The 24,047-nt window shown below is 43.2% G+C and overlaps 1 protein-coding gene across 7 annotated transcripts in view; it reads left to right on the forward strand.

The window, feature by feature from the left end:
* RHOBTB1 (Rho related BTB domain containing 1) overlaps window positions 1-2,979 on the forward strand; it is a 141,944-nt gene extending 138,965 nt beyond the window's left edge. For 6 of the 7 annotated variants that reach the window (XM_068547485.1, XM_068547487.1, XM_068547484.1 and 3 more), the window contains 2 exons: window positions 282-387; window positions 930-2,979. In XM_068547485.1, the coding sequence (XP_068403586.1) occupies window positions 282-387; window positions 930-1,099 (276 nt within the window). In that variant the 3' untranslated portion in view covers window positions 1,100-2,979. The remainder of the gene's footprint in view (window positions 1-281; window positions 388-929) is intronic. The other variant, XR_011074464.1, reaches the window with a different exon arrangement.
* The last annotated feature ends 21,068 nt before the right edge of the window (window positions 2,980-24,047 follow it).

Here is a 24,047-nt window from a genome sequence, read left to right on the forward strand (position 1 = left end):
AGGAGGGCAAGGCGTACTTTAGACTCCTGACCTGATACAGTGATCATTTTTAGCGCACATATCCCAGTGGGGGTGGGGGGGAGGGTAGGAGTGTGCCAAACGCTTACACGTGGCTGGCGTCGGAACCATGGCCAAAGTCAAAACCCTGTAGTCAGAACAAGAGGTTTCCGAATTAGTCCTCTGGGCCCTTTATTTCTTTGACCCGTACCGTGGCTTTTTATTTCTTTGTAGCCCCACTTTAGAAAACAGAGTCTGACCCCCTTTTGGTCACTTCCCTGCAGTTTCACAATGCCCACCAGCTGGCCGCCTGGTGTTTGCACCACATCTGCACCAACTACAACAGCGTTTGTTCCAAGTTCCGCAAGGAAATCAAATCGAAATCTGCAGGTGAGGCCGTGCGGTCCCCATCTGTCCATTTCTCATCACCTGTGACTGAAGGGTTCACCTTCACTGCCCTCGACAAGGAACACGGGCAGCCCCCAGCTCACGGAGAATTCCTTGTACGGTGGTCACAGATTCATGTGACGTGACCCAAGGAATTGGAGGTTGGAAATTGTCTCTGGAGAACTTCACGGCCGGGGGCGGGATCTGGGCGGAGGGGGGCATCAGGATGCCCTGCTGTGGAGCGGGCAGAGATTGTTGGCTCGCCCTTGTCCGGGGAGGTAGGCTTGGGAGCGAGCTTACGCTCTGCAATGAAGGGATCCTGGGTTCAGGCTCTCTGTGTCCAGCTGTGTGATTTTAGGCAAGTGATTCTACCTCTCAAAACTTTGGTGTCACAGCCTGCCGCTGGCCCTACTCATAGTCTCTGCCCATTGGGTTGTTAAGATGAGCACACGATAGTCCTATATGAGAAGCCTAAGCACAGAACCTAGCACACAGAAGCCATAAATGAAGAGCAGGTATCATCATCTGCATTTTTCCTTCCCCAGACAACCAGGAATACTTTGAGCGGCACCGCTGGCCCCCCGTGTGGTACCTGAAGGAAGAAGACCACTACCAGCGAGTGAAAAGGGAAAGAGAGAAGGAAGATATTGCACTAAATAAACATCACTCGAGACGAAAGTGGTGCTTCTGGAATTCATCTCCAGCGGTCGCCTGAGGCAGAAGAGAAAAAAAAAAAAAATCAGAAATCTGACACACCACTTTTAAAAGCACTACTGTAAAATTGGTCTTACTATTAGAGATAAGGTGTAGTTCAGGCGTCAGGCACTCATCTTCCTCCACCTTCATGCATTTATCTTTGTTGGGATCAAAGCACAAGCTCACCATCCATGAGCCTGGACAAAAAGGGAAGTTGACGCTCACTGCATTCCTTAAACTTGTATATTTTTTGTTAGAAGGCTTAATAAACTTTAGTCCGTTATCTCATTTCTTTTTATACAAAGGAAAACAAATCCAGCTTTCAGGTTTCGAATTCCAGATTGGAAAATATTTTTATATGGTCTCTTGTAAATGAAAATACTGTGTATTACTTTATTTTACAGGCCACACATTAACCATGAAGTCGCCCTGTGATTCTCTTTGCCCATGTGACCACCAAGCATTATTACTTAGAGGGTTATCCTTTTGTCGTGAAGTAAAGGGTTGGAATGAAATTCCCCAAAGTGCAAGTTAGGGAGTGTCTCATCTTTGTTCTGCCGAATAGCATCGGTATAATTACAAAGTCAACTCCAAGAACGTGTAATATTTACAATATTTGCCATGTAAGTGCTAGTAATTATATGGTTATATGTGCCATGTAAAATATAGTGATATCACATCTTCTGTTGTGTAAAACATCTAGATTTAAGAGGATAATCTTTATAATCATTAGAAGGGCTTAATAAATCCCAGCATTATCCAGGGCAAACTCTCTGGTGGACCTGAATACAGAAGGTACCGTAAGAGCATTGGTGTTCGGATTGCTGTATTAGGATGTACATCTCTCAGTGTTCCTTGATCTTGCCATGTTTCTGCATGCAGATTCTCCGCTGACTTGAATCGAGATGGGCAAGGGAAAGGGTCCCCGGACTCTTTCCCAACGTCTGCAGGCTTGTCACACCTCCCCACTGGAAACAGGCTTCCTCAGGTCTCTCACCTGCGGCCAACTTCACTTTGTAAGACCCATATTTTTAACTCTTCCCAGGGAAAATTCACGTTGCTGCAGAAGTAGACCAAGGCAGACCACCCACCCCTGCTGAAATTCAGCGGGGCCTGTGAAGGCATGAAGCTGGAGGCTGGGTCGTCTAGGGTCACTGCATTCTCCAACGCAGACGGGAATTCTACTCCAAGAGTCTAGGAAATGGTGCTATTGTGAGTTAGTGCTGACCCTTTGTCATTCTGAGTTTTCAGTGTTAAAATAGAAAGTATTGAGCAGGGGAGTTTTGAGAGGCCGTCAGTCACTGCTTCTCTGTAAATTAAAATGTTACAGCACTCACGCAGAGCATTTTAAGGCCACACTTCCATACCTGTCATGGGATGTTGTATGGTGGAGGCTGGGGCTTTTTCTATCAGGAAGTCAATTTACTGATGCTAAAAGCTGTTGATTTTTTTTCTAGCTTTCTGAAGTTGGAAAAGAGACAGTTGAATCCAAACTCCAATGTTGACAGCCAAATATATTTGAAAATCTATCCAGATTACAGATGGACATTTATTACTGGCAGTGGATACACACCACATTTGAAAGCTGGGAGAGGCCCAGCAATAAAGAGGCTCCTTTACCACCCTCTCATGACAAAGGAGGGGGCAGTAGAGTAGGGAAGGATGGCATGATTGTAAATGCATCTACTTTAGTTTTGGGTCAGTAGGTTGTAAGTCATTAATGGAAGGAGAAAGGAGACAGAATGAGAGGAAGAATCGGCATATATCCCATCATAAAATGGTAGAAGTTGAGTTTTCAATGAGTAGTCAGAATTGAATTTATACAACCAAAGCTCCCATGTGATTGTAATCTTGCCAAAATGTAATGGACATATAAATGAACCTGGGTATAAGCAATAATATCCACTAGTGTTTGTTATCAGCTGCTGTAACCAAGTGGCTGGTTCATTTGGTTGACGCTGATTATGGCCTTTTAACCATGGTGGTTTGTTTTGTGTTTTTTATTTCACGAAAAGCCAGTAAAATCGTTTAGCTATAAAATGCTTCCAGTTTTTCTTTAAGGACTACCGTCATTATCATGTGTGTAATTTTCATTGCTTTTTGAAAAAACTATCAAAACTTTAAAGGTGCTGGGTCATGGGGGCTGTGTGTCCTCTAGGAACCAGGCAGCTTGAATGACCGTCGTCTTTGTCTTCAGTATTGCCAGCAGAGTGCAATGCCATGATGTAAATGAGGGGTCTGGATCTTTGCTCTTGGCTAATATGGTTATGTCATTAGATGTGGTACAGTTCTGGAAAAAACAAAGATGATGTCTTTACCCTAGTGGACTTCTTATAATCAGATTTTGGGGGATTCTACCAGCAATTAAGTCAAAGTTTGCATTGGTGGACTCATGAAGATCAGTCTTTTCTTCAGAAGCAGATCTGAGAAAAGCCTTTGGAAAAATCTGTTAAAAATTTCTGGACTTCTAGGTAGTGTAATATTTGCCCAAGCTCAGAAGGAAGAAGGGTCTCCAATGAGGTCACAAAGGGGGATTTTCTGAGTGGCAAATTCCCTATGACTCCATGGAAAGGAGTTGACAACTGTAAAAAATAACCACAGGAAAAAGACAGTCAGTTTCCAATACATTTACACACCTTTTGAAGGTGGGTGGTCCAGATCAGACACCTTTTACATAACGCATACCAGTGGGGTCTTACATATAGAAAGTCTTGGTCTGAATCTCTCCTATGGCAATGCCTGGCAAACCATCAAGGATTTCAACAACCCTATATCAGCGTTATAGGAACCACAAATTCTACTGGTTTAGAGGTAACTCAAGTATTTTCATTATAGACATTCAAAAGCAGGAATTCTATGCTTCTAAGATTTTTTTTCACACTTGCTTCCATTGTATGGTATATCAGTTGTCAAAATTCAGTTTTTCATCACTGTGACGTTGGCTAAGTAGAATAAATTCTACTAGTGAGAGGAAAAAACAAAGTGAATTCTGAATTTGGAAACTTAACGAGTGCAGCATTTCTGAAATGAATGCTTTTCTGCAAGCTAAAGATTTACCAGACTTTTTCTTATGGAAATATATGTGGTATTTCTTTTTTTTTTTTTTTTTTTTTAAAGATTTATTTATTGATTGATTACTATGTTGGGTCTTCGTTTCTGTGCGAGGGCTTTCTCTAGTTGCGGCAAGCGGGGGCCACTCTTCATCGCGGTGCGCGGGCCTCTCGCTATCGCGGCCTCTCTTGTTGCGGAGCACGGGCTCCAGACGCGCAGGCTCAGTAGCTGTGGCTCACGGGCCTAGCCGCTCCGCGGCATGTGGGATCTTCCCAGACCAGGACTCGAACCCGTGTCCCCTCCATTGGCAGGCAGACTCTGAACCACTGCGCCACCAGGGAAGCCCTGTGGTATTTCTTTAATTGAATGCCCTAATTGGATGCCAGTGGGCAAATAGCAATAATTCCTCTTTTCTAGAAGAATGTGACTATTGCATAAAAGATGTAGAGTTCAAAGTTAGCCAGGGAGAATGTGTTTGTGTTCTGTGTGTGTGTGTATGTGTGTAAGTAATCAAGAAACAACACAAGGAAGAAAAAAAAAAAAAGGCTAAACACAATTTTAAAAAATAAAGAGGGGGCCTTCCCTGGTGGCGCAGTGGTTGAGAATCTGCCTGCCAATGCAGGGGACACGGGTTCGAGCCCTGGTCTGGGAAGATCCCACATGCTGCGGAGCAACTGGGCCCGTGAGCCACAACTACTGAGCCTGCGCGTCTGGAGCCTGTGCTCCGCAACAAGAGAGGCCACGATGGTGAGAGGCCCGCGCACCGCGATGAAGAGTGGCCCCCGCCTGCCGCAACTAGAGAAAGCCCTCGCACAGAAACGAAGACCCAACACAGCCATAAAGAAAAATTTTAAAAATTAAAAAAATAATAAATAAAGAAGGAGAAGGGGCACTGACCAGAGCCACTGAAGTTGAATTAAGCACTGTGAGCCTTGGATGCACCTCTTTTCTTCCAAAGTGCTAATTTATGAGATTATTCCATATCTCATGACTTAATTTTCAGATGAAGACTCTGCTCTCTTAAATTTCCAATCAGGAGGCAGGTGATGTATGCACCATTGAAAGGCACTGGCGTGGCAACACTGCTGACCTCCTGTCAAAGGAGAAGCCATGCTCTTCCCTTTGGCTGCATTTGAAAATCTCACCCTGTGCTGCTAGTGCCTTTAAGTTGGGTATTTTTACTTAAGCCATTTAGATGCGGGATTTTTCACTGGTTCATGTGCAGGTGCCTCATCAGTTAGACATTTACAGACTATAGTCTACAAAATATGGAAATAATTTGGGAGCAGATAACTCTTGGGTGGAAACAAGTCAATCACACAGTTGCACATCCACAGACGTGAAAGTGTTAGAAACAACAGTAGGAGACATGAAGTGACTTGCCAGCAACTCCCTCCTGTTGCTCACCAGTTCTCCAGGAACAGAACATGTTAGTGACACGCATTTCCAGAATGTAGATGAAATGGGTGATTCCCAAATGTGGCCCCATGGAAGGAGTACTTAAATTCTTTGAGTCTGAATACATTCTCAATCCCAAAGACAAGAATGGTTAGATGTAGCAGGCAATCAGTAAGAAAAGAACTTGATTCATATCTCTCTGCTTGGATGCCAACCAAAGTTTGGGCTTTTTTTTGTTTGTTTCCTCCCAATCTGATAAAAAATAAACATCCTTTTGATTTGATGATTCATGGTAGTCCCAACTGGAGGGATAATACCCATGGAATGTTAAGTTTAACTGGTGTGGGAAAAGATACACAACCTCTCCAAGCTTTAGTCGTCTTAAAAAAAAATGGAAACAACTTTTCACTGAGTTTTTAGTGCAGATAAAGTGAGATGATTTACGTAAAGCACTTGGAACAGTGCCTGACACATAGTTATCACTCAGTAAATAAACCTGTGCACTCAGCATGTGAAATACCCAGGCAAGAAATCCAGGAGAGAGGACAACTCTGAACATTACAAAATGGAACAGTATTGTCTTTTCCTGCATTTCTCTGAAGCCGTGTGCCAGCCTTGCTGCTTAGTGCTTCATGACAGTGATTAAAGAGTTAGAAAATAAGAGCTATGGAAAGAGAAAAGGCAAGTGGTAGGAGGATGGAGGAGAGTACAGCTCTTTCCAAGAAGACACTGCCCCTCACTGTTCCTCCCTTCTCTCCATGGAATAAGGGCTGGACCACCCTAAAGTGAAACTTGGCTGAGCCAAGTTTGAGATGACATCTCAAAAGCCCCTTGAATACTAAGATTACTGATTTTCTGCCTTTAAAAAAACCCCCAGAGATAAAGAACCTTTCCCCCCCAAACCATCAAACAGCTCGGTGTTTTTAAGCACAAGCCACCTGTTCTCCTTGCTTGCCCCTGCAATAAACCTTTCCAAAAAAATAAATAAATCCCTAGAGAGCTTGTGCATATGCATTGAAGGTTGCCTTCTAATTTTATTTCACATATGATGTCTAAAGAAAAAGTAACCTACCAGTACAAATTCTACAGCTTTTTCAAAGAGTCTCTTGAATTCTGTGAATCATACCAACATGAATATAAAACTTAGTTTTCCATTCTAGGTGGTGAACCACAGAGCAACACTACCTAATTCATGAGATGGAGGGTGTTCAGACCACTGTGATTTCTCCCCCAGCCTCACGCCCATTGGGATGCTGGGACCTCATGACCACCACCAATATATGTTTCAATTTATGTATTGGAGAGAATTCTTTAAAAGTAAGTAGTCATAGTAAATGGCCAAACATTTGAAATTTCCAACTCTTAGAGAAATGGGCTTACCAATCTTTTAAAAAATAATAATAATAAGGTGGACTCTCTCCCCAGCAAATTCTGTACTGCTGGTACCCTTGCACCCATTCTGCTGACATTTGCATAGGTAGCCAGGGTGGTGAGGCCTTGGGAGGCTAAGATGCACTTTCACATGCTCTTCCAGTCTTATTCCAATATTTCCTCACAGTGCCCAACCCGATGGATTGATGTTCCAAGTTTGGCACCAATCTATCAGAGTCCAGGACACAGATATGAGAACCATGATAATAATATTTAACAGTTTTTAGTACATATTGTGGCCAAACAATAAGTGCTTTACAAGCAATTACCTCATTTAATTCTCACAACACTGTCTTATGGGGAAGGTAATGGGTTCCCCAGAAGCCAACCCTGAGACAGAGAGTCACAGGCGAGTGATTTATTTAGGAAGTGCCCTTAGGTGAGACCAACATGGGAGGGGGAAGGAAGCAGGAAGGTAAGAAGCCAAGCAGGGGCACAGTTTCAGACAATTCCACTCTCAGCCTGGTCTTAAGGTGTGCCCTGCAGTATAAACTACACCTCGGAGTTGGCTTTCCTATTCTTGCACAGATAGTCAAAGGCTAAGTGCTCTGGGCAGGGGAGGGGGTTAGTGTAAACTTCTGAGCATTTTAGGCCTGTGTTGGCGAGTTGAAAAAAGTGGCTCCAACCATACAGAAGAATAAATTCAAAATGGCTTAAAGACTTAAACATAAGATATGACATCACGGGCTTCCCTGGTGGCGCAGTGGTTGAGAATCTGCCTGCTAATGCAGGGAACATGGGTTCGAGCCCTGGTCTGGGAAGATCCCACATGCCGCGGAGCAACTAGGCCCGTGAGCCACAACTACTGAGCCTGCGCGTCTGGAGCCTGTGCTCCGCAACGAGAGAGGCCGCGATAGTGAGAGGCCCGCGCACCGCGATGAAGACTGGCCCCCACTTGCCGCAACTAGAGAAAGCCCTCGCACAGAAAGACCCAACACAGCCAAAAATAAATAAATAAATAAAAATAAACAAACGTGGGGTTAAAAAAACATAAATAAATAAAATACAACTTCTAAAAAAAAAAAAAGATATGACATCATAAAACTCCTAGAAGAGAACATAGGCAAAATATTCTCTGACATAAATCGTACCAAGGTTTTCTTAGATCAGTCTCCCAAGGCAATAGAAATAAAAACAAAAATAAACAAATGGGACCTAATCAAACTTACAAGCTTTTGCACAGCAAAGGAAACCATAAACAAAACGAAAAGACAACCCAAAGAATGGGAGAAAATATTTGCAAATGATGCAAACAACAAGGGCTTAATTTCCAAATTTACAAACAGCTCATACAACTCAACAACAAAAAACAAACAACCCTATCCAAAAATGGGCAGAAGACCTAAATAGACATTACGCCAAAGAAGACATACAGATGGCCAACAGGCACATGAAAAGATGCTCAACATCACTAATTATTAGAGAAATGCAAATCAAAACTACAATGAGGTATCGCCTCGCACCAGCCAGAATGGCCATCATTTAAAAGTCTACAAAAAACAAATGCTGGGGAGAGTGTGGAGAAAAGGGAACCCTCCTACACTGTTGGTGGGAATGTAAGTTGGTGCAGCCACTGTGGAAAACAGTATGGAGGTTCCTCAGAAAACAAAAAGTAGAATTACATATGATCCAGCAATCCCACTCCTGGGCATATATCCGGACAAAACTGTAATTCAAAAAGATACATGCACCCCAAAGACGCAGACCTACTAGAGAATGGAGTTGAGGACATGGGGAGGGGAAAGGGTAAGCTGGGACGAAGTGAGAGAGTGGCATGGACATATATACACTACCAAATGTAAAATAGATAGCTGGTGGGAAGCAGCCGCACAGCACAGGGAGATCAGCTCGGTGCTTTGTGACCACCTAGAGGGGTGGGATAGGGAGGGTGGGAGGGAGACGCAAGAGGGAGGAGATATGGGGATATATGTATATGTATAGCTGATTCACTTTGTTATACAGCAGAAACTAACACACCATTGTAAAGCAATTATACTCCAATAAAAATGTTTAAAAAAATAACTACATAAAAAAAAAATTAGTGGGAAAGTAGCATGCTTGCACCACATAGAGTGAGACTGGTATTCAGTTACCTCTGTTGCGCCAGTTTGTGTTGCAGTTTACCAACTCAGTATAGCCGTGCATTTAAAATTCCTTTTTAGGACTTGTGGATTTTATTTTTATTAAGAATATAGATATAAAGTCCTGTAGCTTACAGCTAGGCCCTGAAATATCTCTTTAGGATCTGTTAGGAATAAGATTGATATTGTATTGTGTGTAACCTGCACAATGTGGAAAGCTGATATACCTGTGCAAAATCTTTGCCTCTGTGCTGTCAGTGTGATGTGCTTTCTGCATGGTTATATACTACTAGTGATTTTATCAAAACTTCTAAAATTTAAATTATAGGGTAAAGGATCTGTAAGAGGCTGCATAAATGTTAGTTGGCATGTAAAGACAATTGTAGAAGTTGAAGACATGATTGCTATGTTTCAATGTTTATTCCCACTCAACACATTGCCTTCTAAGCTTTCTTTTTTCTTCAAAGCATGATCTTAAAGATATGTTTAAGTTAATGGATGTAATGCAGGGTTCCTACACTGTACTGGCGCATGTTGGTGGCCCTCTGTGCCCTAGATGTATGCACACAGGGTGCAAGTAAAAAGCTACAGAGTGAAAAAAAAAAAAAAAAAGATACATGCATCCCAATGTTCCCAGCAGCACTATTCACAATAAGCAAGGTATGGAAGCAACCTAAAGTGTCCATCAGCAGAGGAATGGATAAAGATGTGGTACATATATACAACAGAATATTCCTCAGCCAACAGAAAGAGTGAAATAATGCCATTTGCAGCAACATGGACGCAACTAGAGATTATCGTTAAGTGAAGTAAGTCAGAAAGAGAAAGACAAATATCATATGATATCATTTATATGTGGAATCTAAAATATGACACAAATGAACTTATCTATGAAACAGAAACAGAATCACGGACATAGAGAACAGACTGGTGGTTGCCAAGGGGGAGGGGGTTGGGGGAGGGATGGAGTGGGAGATTGGGGTGAGCAGATGCAAGCTATTATGTATATATAAACAACAAGGTCCTACTGTCTAGCCGATGGAACTATATTCAACATATATAACTGAATCACTTTGCTGTACAGCAGAAATTAACACAACATTGGAAATCAACTATACTTCAATTTTTTAAAATGAGTTATAAAACAGAAAAAGAAAAAGAAAATGGCTCCAGTAGCATGTAGGAAATCCTCTGAGGTGAGTCATGGGTGTAGGCTGTTAAAGGTAAGCAGAAGAACACAAAAGCCGGGGAGGGACACCCAGAAATGTGAAAAGGACTTAACGGTGTCAGGTTACTCTGGCCACTAACCTCTATCTTGAAATTCTGAAAAACAACCTGGACTATTTGATGGGGCACACTGATGGAAGTCTTGTGTGCTGACAAAACATTGCATCCTCTTTTGCTTCCTGTCAAAAAGCTTCAGAAATCAACTTGAAGAGCATCAGAAGAGAAATTCATCTTGGATTAACTTTTCAAAATTACCGAATCTCAAACATAATCACCCTTCCCCAAAATGTACCCAAGACCTTATTGGAAACGGCATCATTGAATTTCCCCTAGATTGTGCAAAACAAATTTAATAACGATTTAGTTGAACCTCAACAAATTTCTGCCACACAGCATTTTCTAGATTTACAGCAATTTCGGAAAAAAGCCCAGGATGGCAATTCTGATTCTCCCTCAACACACCCACCATCTCCCTACACACACCAGAATCAGTCCAGAGGAAATGATCAAAGTCTAAAGATTTTAAGTCTTTTAATATTTTTATTTCAATACCAACTGCTTGATTTCCACGGCATTCACTTCCTGATTTTTACTGAGCTAACCATAGGACCTAAAGTCAAGTTGCTGCTCAGAGCCTACACAGTGGATTCTAGACCTAACTCCTCATTTTAGGAAGTTAACAGAGTATTCCTCCAACTGCCCAAACGCTAAGCAATGCTGCCAGCTGCAGCCATAGGGCAATGCCTCCCCTTGGATCATTTTTCTGTTTATTCAGACAATTCTGTGGGAAGAGAACGGTTTTATCGCTCCATATATCTTCTTGCAACTTGCTGAGGGAGGCTGGGAGGAGTAAATATCTGAGCTCTTCCCAATGGGGTATCTTTTTGTTTTCAGAGTTGGGGTTGTTTCTGATTGATGGATATATTGGTAATAAGGGTGAATGATGTCTCTGTGTGTGATGATCATCTTTGTTGAAACTAACTCTTTCCAAAAATGGTGTTCACAAACGTATGTATGGATACAAGGGGGAAAGAGGTTCGTGGGATGAATTGGGAGATTGGGATTGACACATATACACTATTGATACTATGTATAAAATAGATAACTATTGAGAACCTACTGTATAGCACAGGGAACTCAACTCAATGCTCTGTGGTGACCTAAATGTTTAAGGAAATCCAAGAAAGAGGGGATATATGTATATGAGGATGTATCCCAAAAAGAGGGCATATATGTATAAGAGGGGATATATTCCTGATTCACTTTGCTGTACAGTAGAAACTAACACAACATTGTAAAGAAACTATACTCCCATAAAAACCATAAAAAACAAGAAAACAAAACACAAAAAATAAACACAACGAAAATGGCATTCATCTCTCATTTTCAACAGGGACGTTCTTCTCGACGTATGTATGCCCTAAAACAGAAATGATTGCCTTCATAACCAGTTAGGATATATCTCCCTTATCTTAAAAACACTTGGTATGAGTGAGGCCCTCAGATGACAGCCATGAAAACATGCTTCTATTGAGAGCATATTGGACCCAAAATCCACCCAGCAAGTTAGGGCCTTCCAGGTTCAAGATCATTCCATATCTCATTTCTCCTAAGACAGACCCCACCCATTCCCAGCAAAGTCTGTTAACAGGGACCCTTGGATCCTCAAGTCTGAAGCCATGCATTATAGCTATCACGTTCCCATCCCACCCTCTCCCTCGCCCCAAGCCTGACCCTGCTTCTAGGCCTGATCCTGTAGAAATCCCATTTGACCAACATCATACCACATCCAAATAGATGACGCAAATAAAGGTCTGGATGCTTGTGGCAGGATAGGTGAAAAAGGTCCACTTTCCAAATCCTACAGAGGTTCATACTGAACACCTTTATAACCCAAAATCTCTGACATCAGAACTGACTTTCTCATCTACCATATTTTGCCAAGAGGTAGCTTCATTTCATTCAGTCTTAGAAATGTCTTCTACTGGTGTGGTGCAAATCATCCACGCCTTATCTTGGGAAGCCTCATGATTATATGTTGATTTAGTCCTCCTTCTACTTTGCCAAAGGGTTGATCTGAAGCTTATCACAAATCAATTCAATTCACCTAGGACTTTCTGAACTTCTACTATGTACCAAAAATAGTATGAGACTCAGTCTATGACCCGGGTGAGCACATAAAATCTGGTTGGACACACCCAAATAATAACAACAATAAGAATAAACATGCCAAAATTATACTCAGTAATGCATGATTATGTTGTGAGTTCCTCTGAAGCATGATCTAGGCTCCAGGGCAAAGAGTGTTGGGATAGCTTAACATATCATGTGTCTGACATGACTGGGAGAATGAGCTGGTAGTATAATTGTCAAGTTTTATTCATTCTACAAATATTTATTGCACAGATACCTGCCTAATACGTGCAGCCACTTTTCTAAGTACCAATGCCCCTATCATTATGGAGTTTACATTCCATTGTGGGAGGCATGCAATGAAAGCAAACCAATATGTATTTTTATCAGATAATTGCTATGCAGGAAAAAGGAAGAGGATAGAAAATAATCAAGAAGACCATTTCAGACAAAGGTGGTGAGGGAAGTCCTCTCCAAGGAGGTATTACTGGAGAAGAGACCCAAATTAAATGAGTCAGAAATTCAGAGATGCCATAGCAGGGCCAGCTTTTCTCTAATTCCCAATGTTTGGGCCTTAGCCAAGAATTGGAGGTCAGGGGTTACTAAATGGCTAGGGGTTGGAATCATCTACAAGTGTCTACACTCACATATATGGTGGTTAATGCTGGTTCTTGGAGGAGACCTCAGTGGGGCTGTTGACTACAACACCTCTATAGGGTCTCTCCATCTGGTTTCTCTGTACGGGCTTGTTTGGGCTTTCTTATAGAATGGCAGCTGGGTTCTAAGAATGAGTGTACCCAGAGAAAGAAGTAGAAATACATGGCATATTTTTGATCCAGTGTCAGGACTCACATGGTGTCACTTCTATGATACTCTATTGCTTGAGGCAGTCAAAAAGGTCCACCAAGTTCAAGGGGAAAGGACACAGACTTTACCACTCAATGGGAGGAGTGGTAACTTGTAAGAAGAACATGTGGAATGGGAGATATTGTTGCTGTCTTCTGCCCCGATAACTTAGAGTTCACTGGTTTTCCAGAGCTGGCTTTTGATTGGAGGAGAGAGAAAAAGGAGATGGAGAGACATGAAGAATACCCTATGCCCAAAGGGAGAAAAGGAGAGCCCGAGGTGGAGTCAGGGCTCAGAGCAAGGAAGAAAAGCTCTGCCACTGCTTGCTTTATTATCTGACATCTTCTTTTGCTTGAAAAGCTACTGCCTGGACCATTCTCTGTACTTCCTTGCCTGATTCCTGCATTAACCCACGTTCACTTAACTGACAGGAACTCCACCCACTTCACCCAAGCTTCTGGTCATCAAGATGGTTACCTCCCCCAAAACAGAGTTGCCATATGATCCAGCAATCCCACTCCTGGGCATATACCCAGAGAAAACTAGAAAAGATACATGCACCCCTGTGTTCACAGCAACACTATTTACAATAGCCAAGACATGGAGACAACCGAAATATCCATCAACAGAGGAGTGGATAAAGAAGATGTGGTATATATGTGTGTGTGTGTGTGTGTGTGTGTGTGTGTGTGTGTGTGTGTGTGTGTGTGTGTGTGTGTGTGTGTGTGTGTGTGTATATAATGGAATATTACTCAGCCATCAAAAAGAATGAAATAATGCCATGTGCAGCAACATGGATGGACCTAGAGATTATCATACTAAGTGAAGTAAGTCAGAAAGAGGAAGACAAATACCATATGATATCACTTATATGTGGAATCTAAAATACGATACAAATCAATGTATCTATGAAACAAAAACAGACTGAGACATAGAGAACAGACTTGTGGTTGCCAAGGGGGAGGAGAGGTGGGGGAGGGAAGGATTGGGAGTTTGGGATTAGCAGAGGCAAACTATTATATACAGGATGGATAAACAACAAGGTCACACTGTATAGCACATGGAATTATATTCAATACTCTGTGGCAAACCATAATGGAAAAGAATATAAAAAAGAATATAGATATATACATCTGTGTATAACTAACTCACTTTGCTGTGCAGAAGAAATGAACACAACATTGTAAATCAACTATACTTCAACAAAATTAAAAAAAAAAAAAAAGATGGTTACCTCCCCAAGAGGGGCAGCTACTGTATTTCAGCAGCTTCAACTGTCTGAAAATTATTCACCTGGAGGCCCAGCTATTTTCCTATTGGATCTCCCACGAAAGACACAACCTCTTTAAAGGCTATGTCCTCTCATTATCCTCACACAAACTCTTCAGAGAGGGTCTGACCTTCTTGAGCTAACGGCCTTTTGTTCACTAAAAGTTCAAAGAACAAATATTTCTTCACAAACAACAATAGCAGCAACAATATGCTTTTCAGTGGAGGAACCAGACAGCCCAAAAGTCAATTCAGACTACTGAGGGGACGGTGCCAGGATATCTGTGTTTTGAAAGCATTCCGGGTGATTCTAATGTGCATGGAGGTTGAGTAGCTCTGTCCATCTGATGTGTCCTGACTCCCTTCCTGACCCTGCTTCCCCTGCCTACCGTGCTTCAGCCAAACAGGGCTGCTTCTTCTTTTTTTTAAATTAAATTTTATTGGAGTGTAGTTGATTTACAATGTTGTGCTACTTATACATGTATATATATCCACTCTTTTTAAAACTCTTTTCCCATGTAGGTCATTACAGAATATTGAGTAGAGTTCCCTGTGCTATACAGCAGGTTCTTATTAGTTGCCTATTTTATCTATAGTCAAACACATCTTTTCTTTCTTTTTTTTTTTGGCGGGGGGCAGGCTATCCTGATCTTACCCTGACCAGGGATCGAACCCAGGTCCCCTGCAGTTGAAGCGTGGAGTCTTAACCACTGGATTACCAGGGAAGTCCCAAACAGGTCTTCTTGACGAGCTTTTACTAGGCTGTGTCCTTGTCCTGTGATTTTTTTTTTTTAATTTTATTTATTTATTTATTTTTATTTATTTATGGCTGTGTTGGGTCTTCATTTCTGTGCGAGGCCTTTCTCTAGTTGCAGCAAGCGGGGGCCACTCTTCATCGCGGTGCACGGGCCTCTCACTATCGCGGCCTCTCTTGTTGCGGAGCACAGGCTCCAGACGCGCAGGCTCAGTAGTTGTGGCTCACGGGCCTAGTTGTTCCGCGGCATGTGGGATCTTCCCGGACCAGGGCTCGAACCCGCGTCCCCTGCATCGGCAGGCAGATTCTCAACCACTGCACCACCAGGGAAGCCCCTGTCCTGTGATCTTTGTACATGCTGTTCCCTCAGCCATCAGATGCTCTTTCCCCAGTTATCTGCTCGACTCACTCCTCAATTCAAGCACCTGCGCCAGAACCATAAAGCTTCAAGAAGCACCCCCTCTTGCTCCTTGGATGTCCCACCATATAAACCTCACTGAGTTTCCATCCATTTGTATAACCATCTTCAAGGAGGCCCAAGAGGCTCATGTGATAACTAGAAGAAACCATCTCAGCTTAGGGTTGAAGAGAATTCAGCCTGGAAGTTCTGTAATTACACACATCACGGCTCGCTTGTCGATTTTACCGTCAGTGCAATGAAGCAGCAACCCTGTCTCCCACACGCCTGAGAAGAGCGCTGATGATTTCTAGGTAAACTCGTGGTTCTACCTTCAAACCAGCCCTCTGGCCTGGCTGCAACCCCAGCTGCTCTCCGGCTTCCCCCTCCCTCCGGGTCTAAGGAGGCTGAACGCAGGTGCAGAAGGAGTGGAGGGTGAAGAAATGACCAGCAGGGAGACCAGCTAGGAAGCCCTGGTATAGCAATGAGGGCCAGAGGACAGGCATGTTGGGGAGGAAAAAGTCCCCCTTCCCCCAGGGTACCCTTTCCAAAAACAGACATCCTGTTTCTTTCTATCAAAATCACCAACTCATTATGTATTCTTGGGCATCTGGCACTCTAAAGCTCCAGCTGTTCTGCCCTTGGCTTTCACAAAGTTCAACAGGAACTGATATTCAGACCATGCAAGGTGGATGGACACATGGCAGATTATGTCTAAGACAGGTGTCGGAAACGGTATTCATCCAATAGGTTTCCTGGTGCCACCCAACTGCCAGACTTGCAAATACCTCGAGCCCAAGCTCTTCGTAAGAGTCTAATTGTTATTTTCATCACCACAGGCACAACCATCTTAGACGGGAACCCTCAGCCTCCTGTCCGTGGTTCGGCAGAGTTTTCACAGCCCTCTCCATGGTGGAGGATTCCTGGAGCAAAAGTCCCAGAGCATCTCTGTACCCCTGTGGCTCCTCCCCACAGAGCGCAGAGGATGGGATGTCTCAGTCCGTCTCCCTTGCCTCCAGGAAGTGCAGAAAGGGAAAGGACCCTTTCTATTCCCTGCCCCAACGGAGAGAACATCTGGGTCCTCAGGACTTCAAGAGGCTGCCTGGGGACCGCCATTCTCTCAAGGACCTTCCTTTCTCTGCCAGCAACGGATGCTGTGAGCAGGCTCCCCCCCTGCTGAAGCCCACTGGGTAAGAGTGCCCGGAGCCCCCTGTGCCACCCAGCGCTCCCCACAGACAGGGACGAAGGCTTGGGCTTGAGAAGCAGCAGGAAGCCCTCGCTTGGTCTCCAGTCCAACTTCACCAGGAAACCCTGAAATTCAGGATTATTGCATACTTGACACCATGTAGCTAACAATGATCGCCTTCCGGGTGCTTATATCTTTCCTCTAGTGGTTAGAACCTGCAGATAGGAAGAGATGACTAAATGGCCCCCCAGGCACACAACTACCTTTTCTTCTTTCCACTCATTAAGAGTCCACACTGTCCTCACAACAATTTATAGTGCTCTGCAATACATCTTCCTATTTGTTTTACAGATGGGAAACCAGACCCAGAGAGGCGGGATAATTCACCAAGTTTCCGCACTTAGTACCAGAGCAGGGATTTTAACTCGCTTCAGTACCTCATTTGCACACTTCGTTTGTTTGTTTACTTATTTACTTTTTTAATCAGAGTTAGACAAATTTATTCTAAAGTTCTTAGAGACAGATAACAATAGCCACGCGCTATAGGCTGAATATTTGTGTCCCACACCCAAATTCATATGTTGAAACCTGCCCTCCAGTGTGATGGTACTAGGAAGTAGGGCATTTGGGAGGTGATTAGGTCATGAGGGTAGAGCACTCGTGAGTGAGATTAGTGCCCTTGTAAAAGGGACCTCAGAGAGTTCCCTCCCTCCTTCTGCCATGCAAGGACACAGAGAAAAGACAGCCATCTATGAACCAGGTAGTGGGCTCTCACCAGACACAGAATCTGCTGGTGCCTTATTCTTGGACTTCCCAGCCTGCAGAACTGTGAGAAATAAATGTCTGTTGTTTATAAGTCACCCAGTCTATGATTTTTGTTCTAGCAGCCCAAACGACTAAAACACCATAAAAGCTCTAAAAACAAGGAGAAAAAAATAGGAGACGGACAGCCCTATTTGATATGAAAATGTCTAAGGAGGCTTTACCATGAACACAGTTAATGCCAGCACAAGAACAGACATAAAAATAGAATACAATAGAAAGTCTAGAAATAAACACCTGCAGAGTATATTTAGCCTATGATTAAAGTTGTACTTCACAGGACTGGGGAAGATATGGAATTTTTAATACATGGTGTTGGGACACCTGGATAGCCATTTGCAAAGAAAAAATGAAACACATCCATACTTCCACATCATTTTTAACTTTAGAGATCTCAATGTAAAAATAAAACAAATGTAACTAGAGCGAACTAATACAAAACTGTGGGTGAATTTCCTGAGAGTGGGATGACATTTATGAGTCTGATTCAAATCTTTAGGAAATAAAAGAAACAACCGATAGTGTCAACTATATAAAATCAAAATCCTATCCTGAGAGCCAGAGAATGTAAGTGACGTCGCCCAGGCCACAGGGCGTTAGTGTAAGCTCCTGAGGGTAAGGCCAGGTTCTCTGACCTCACTCTTGGGTACTTCCATATGCTGTCCCCCGTGACTTTCTCCTACTGCCCATAACCCTCCTGTTCTCTTCTTGAGGCCACGTCTGCAAACTGTCTCTCACACCTACAAAGCCCTCTTATCACTATGTGCACAGAACCCAGCGTTAGGTTCCAGGAGCCTTTGAATGAAATGTGCATCTCCTTTCCACCTCACTAGTTGGCTAAAGTTTTAACCTCTGATGGGATTCTGAAGTCATCCAAAGTTCACCAGAGTTGTAATCTGCAGCTATAGGTAACAGATGAGCCCCGAGTCTGGCAGACATGGGCTCTGCAGTTGCATCTTTGTTCTCTGGAGAGGTAGGAGGCCAGCTGGACACAGTATTTCTCCGGTAACCCCTGTTTAGGAGACACTTCATTGGGAGAGGTAACAGTGACACAGAAAACCTATTCCCTTCCCTCAAGTGTCTTGGCAGTAATTTTGGAAATTAGGAGGATGGAAGGGACCGGTGAGGTCATGTAAACCAAATGCTAGCTAGTCTTTAAGGAGGCCATCAGTGTGAACCCAGTAGGCAATCCTAGTAATCAATGCTGGTGTGTACAGCACAGAATGCGCTAGAGTTCAGAGAAGGACTAGATCAGAGGCAGAGGGAATGAGGTTCCACATGCAGAGACAGATGGCTAGTGAGAGTCTTACACAGGTTTCATTCATGATTTATCCCCAGCCCTAGCCATAAGCCCTCAGCCTTCTTCCTGTAAACAGCCTTGCTGTTCTAACCCATCTTGCTCATAGCAGGCTCTGTAGCCTGGGTTGTCACTTTGGGTGAGGACTCTGAAACGTTTCAGACCTCCCCTCACCCCGGTCTCTTCCCACTACAGCCCCCTTAGTTCTTTTGCCCTTTCTATCTTCTTTGCCTGTGTCTGATATCATTCTCTCTTAGGCCAGGCTGAGAAGAAAGCTCCTCTGCTCTCTGGAGAAACGCAGTATCCAACCTTGGCAGCAGGCATGCAAGGTGCCGAGGAAGACTTAGGAAGAAAGGATGAGGTAGGAGGGCAGGGTTAGCAGAGCCCAAGGGAAAGTCCAGCCACAGCCCAGTGGCACTGGGTGATGGTCACTGGGAACACATGGTTCATACAGATGACCAAGAAGCACATGAAAAGATGCTCAACATCTCTAATTATTAGAGAAATGCAAATCAAAACTACAATGAGGTTATCACCTTACACTGGTCAGAATGGCCATCATCAAAAAGTCTACAAATAATAAATGCTGGAGAGGGTGTGGAGAAAAGGGAACCCTCCTACACTGTTGGTAGGAATGTAAATTGGTGCAGTCACTATGGAAAACAGCATGGAGGTTCCGTTAAAAAACTAAAAATAGAGTTGCCATATGATCCTGCAATCCCACTCCTGGGCATATATCCAGAAAACTATAATTTGAAAAGATACATGTACCCCTATGTTCATAGCAGCAGTATTTACAATAGCCAAGACATGGAAGCAACCTAAAGTGTCCATCAATAGAGGAACGGATAATGAAGATGTGGCACATATACACAATGGAATATTACTCAGCCATCAAAAAGAAGGAAATAATGCCATTTGTGGCAACATGGATGGACCTAGAGATTATCATACTAAGTGAAGTAAGCCAGACAGAGAAAGACAAATATCATACGATATCACTTATATGTGAAATATAGAAAAATAATACAAATGAACGGACTTAAAACAGAAACAAACTCACAGATATAGAAGATAAACATGATTACTAAAGGGGAAAGGTTCAGGGAGGGATAAACTAGGAGTTTGGGATTAGCAGATACAAACTACTATATATAAAACAGATAAACAACAAAGTCCTACTGTATAGAACAGGGAACTACTATATTCAATACCTGTAATAAACCATAACAGAAAAGAATATGAAAAACTCTCTCTATATATATATATATTATATATATGCATATATAATATATATAATATATATAACACTGAATCAATTTGCTGTACAGCAGAAACTAACACAACATTGTAAAGCAACTATACTCCAATTAAACAAATATAACACATGGTTCAGAGCTACTTAGGCACCTCACTCTGCTACTTAGTTGCTGTCTTGGATTGTGGTGTGGCTTTCTGAACCTGCTCTGCTACAGGCAGAAGGAAGATACAGTCTTATCCCTTGGATTCACTGCTTCACTTCTTAGGACATCATTCCCATTGAGAAGCAGATTTGATGGCTCTGACTCTTCTGGAAGGGCTATTAAAGGCTATGCTCCCTAACTAAACTTCCCAAAGCAAAGATGCATGGTGACTTCCAAACCTGTCTCATCAAGAGAATCACCCAGGGAACTTTAGATAATTACATTTTTCCAGGCTCCGTACCTTATCTACCAAATCAGAATCTCTGGAGAAAGGAGCAGCACAGGATTCTACTTTTTTTAAGGCCTGCCATTAAATTCTGATGATCGGCCATTTTGCAGAAGCAGCTAAATTTAAACTGAGATTGAAGGGTGATGATCTAGAGACCCCATGAGGGAAATATTAGCACACGTAGGAAGGTCTCTCCTGAAATGGTGTGTGTTCCGATTGTGCCCAGAGCCAGGAAAACACTGTGCCGTGGGGATGAGAAAGAAGTAAAGAGGGCATGCCACCCCCCAGCCTGCCCCAGAACTTCAGACTGGTCCCCCGTGGAAAAGGGTGCCACTTGCAGAAACCCAGTGGCTGCTCTCACAATGCATTCTGTTCACAAGAAGCAGGGGCTCTGAATGACAAAGAGAAACAATGAAAACTTCCTTCCAGGGGTGTGCTGGGGCTGACCTGCACCTGTTAATGTCTCAGGAATTCCGCAAGCCAGCTGACAACAAGTTGGTAGCTTGCAATCAGCCATGGTGGAAGTATTTATACCACAGAAAGTGAAAAATACTATAAATCAGAAACCTTCTTTCTTTCTGGAGAACCCGTGACTAAACATTTACTAGCACCCTCCTGCCTTCTTCCCGTTCTTTGGGACTACAGTGCATTTGGTACATAAAGCATTTGGCAATCAGCTGCATAGACGGAGTCGTGATGGGCATGAGAGGCCCTCCTCTAGCAACTCACAGGCAGATGACATCAACAAGCAGGATGATTCAAAAGAGCACAGGAAAGGCATATACCCAGAGAAAGCCATAATTCGAAAGGATGCATGCACCCCAGTGTTCATTGTAGCACTATATACAACAGCCAGGACATGGAAGCAACCTAAATGTTCACTGACACAGGAATGGATAAAGAAGATGTGGTACATCAGAAAGAGAAAAACAAATACCGTATGCTAACACGTATATATGGAATCTAAAAAAAAAAAAAAAGGTTCTGAAGAACCTAGGGGCAGGACAGGAATAAAGACGCAGACGTAGAGAATGGACTTGAGGACACGGGGAGGGGGAAGGGTAAGCTGGGACGAAGTGAAAGAGTGGCATGGACATATATACACTACCAAATGTAAAACAGATAGCTAGTGGGAAGCAGCCGCATAGCACAGGGAGATCAGCTTGGTGTTTTGTGACCACCTAGAGGGGTGGGATAGGGAGGGTGGGAGGGAGACGCAAGAGGGAGGAGATATGGGGATATATGTATACGTATAGCTGACTCACTTTGTTATGCAGCAGCAACTAACACAACAATGTAAAGCAATTATACACCAATAAAGATGTTAAAAAAAAAAAGATGTGTTACATATACACAATGGAATATTACTCAGCCATCAAAAGGAACGAAATAGTGCCATTTGCAGAGATGTGGATGGACCTAGAGACTGTCATACAGAGTGAAGTCAGAAAGAGAAAAACAAATATCACTTATAGTATACAGTATAGTATCACTTATATGTGGAATCTAGAAAAATGGTACAGATGAACTTATTGGCAAAGCAGAAACAGAGTCACAGATGCAGAGAACAACCTTATGGTTACCAAGGGGGGAAGGGGGGCGTGGGACAAATTGGGAGATTGGGATTGACATATATACACTAGTATGTATAAAATAGATAACTAATGAGAACCTATTGTTTAGCACAGGGAACTCTACTCAATGCTCTGTGGTGACCTAAATGGAAAGGAAATCTAAAAAAAGAGGAGATATATATATATATACATATAGCTGATTCACTTTTTTGTACAGCAGAAACTAACACAACATAGGAAAGCAACTATACTCCAATAAAAATTTTTAAAAATTTTTAAAAATGAAAAGGAAGAAATAAATTAAAATAAATAAAAATTGCCTTGGAAAGTTAAAAAAAAAAAAAACCATAGGAGAACTGATTTGAGCATATACAAAACACCTGGGGACTCCAGCAATAACCCGGAAGGCTTCTGCAGGTGGAACACACTTTTCAAGTGTGGACTTAGAGGCTATTGTCGCCTTCTTTAAACCCACAAGTGAGGGACTTGGAGGTTACAGTAGAAACTCCTTCTCCAGACTTCCTAACAGATCTGTGTGTGGCCTCTCCTTAAACAATCCTGAACACAGACCCCACTGCTCTCTGTATTGGTCCATTCCATCTATGGGCAGCTCTAGTTGCTAGAAAGCTCTTTCCCACACGAAGCCGAAGTTTGCTCCTCTGTCATTTCCCCCATGAACCCATTTGGTCACTGGCATCTCCCAGAGCTGCTTCCAGGAGAAGCCATACAGAGAGGCTCCCCAGTTTCTACGGAGGGAGCAGGCCCCCTGCCCGTACAAGAGCGCCTTCATCACACTCACTCCTGGGGCTCCTCCCCTTGCCCATCATCCCATAGGGGAGGGGCTTTGCCCAAGTTTGTTTGCACTCTTGAATGTTCTGTCTCCAACAAAACAGCACTCTCGCCAAACCATGTTTCTCTCTCCTGCCGTTTAGTGTGATTTCCATTATTCATGAACTCTTCCAGTAGTCTTAATGCCAAAAGCTTTGCTGCCAGAGGGGCCGAATTGCTTTTGTGGAGTGGTTTGCACACGATATATAAGATCTTCTCATTTATTTATGTGCAAGGAGCCTACCCTGGGCTGAGCATCAAGCTGGGTCAGGCAGTGCAGGGCACTGGGTTTCTGGGCCACATTGCCTTGGAAACCACGGGGCTTTGAGATGAAGCCTAAGGGGGGGGGGGGCGGCATCCATAGCAAATGGAGACCTCTTCCCTAAGGGGCTCCCCCAGCCCTCCCCCGCACTGGGTAATGAGACTCCAAAGGCTACTGCCAAATTCCACTCTGGCCAGCTCCCAGCTGCAGAAATAGTCAAGCAGTATTAGTAAACATGGATTCCAGGGAGGGCGTTTAGCCTTCTGAATGAGCGTGCCACGCTGGGCTCTATTTACTCTGAAAGAAATCATGGCGCGATGGGAAGAGGATGGGCTTTGCAATCAGACACACTGGAGTTCAAACACCAGCCCTGCCGCCAGAGAACGGACCCATCTCTCCCAGTCTCTGTTTCCTCATTTGTAAACCGGGTCAGTATGCAAATTAAATGCTAAAAACCACAGGAGCACCTATAGCAGGGCTTGGCCTATAGAAATGCCCAACAATGGTAGTGCCCTCTGATTACCAAGAGCTTCTTACCAACCTCATCTGAGCACTGACATGGGTTTTCTTCACTTACTTAGCAAAGTAAACTGCTGCTGAATCTTTTTAGCCCTTGTGGTAGGTAAAATAATGTTTCTCTCCCCAAAATATCCATGTTCCAGTCCCTGGAACCTATGAATGCTACCTAACACGGCAAAGGAGATTTTACAGACGTGATT

Source organism: Eschrichtius robustus, chromosome 7 (assembly GCF_028021215.1).
Source record: "Eschrichtius robustus isolate mEscRob2 chromosome 7, mEscRob2.pri, whole genome shotgun sequence".
In the NCBI taxonomy this organism is placed as follows: Eukaryota; Metazoa; Chordata; class Mammalia; order Artiodactyla; family Eschrichtiidae; genus Eschrichtius; species Eschrichtius robustus.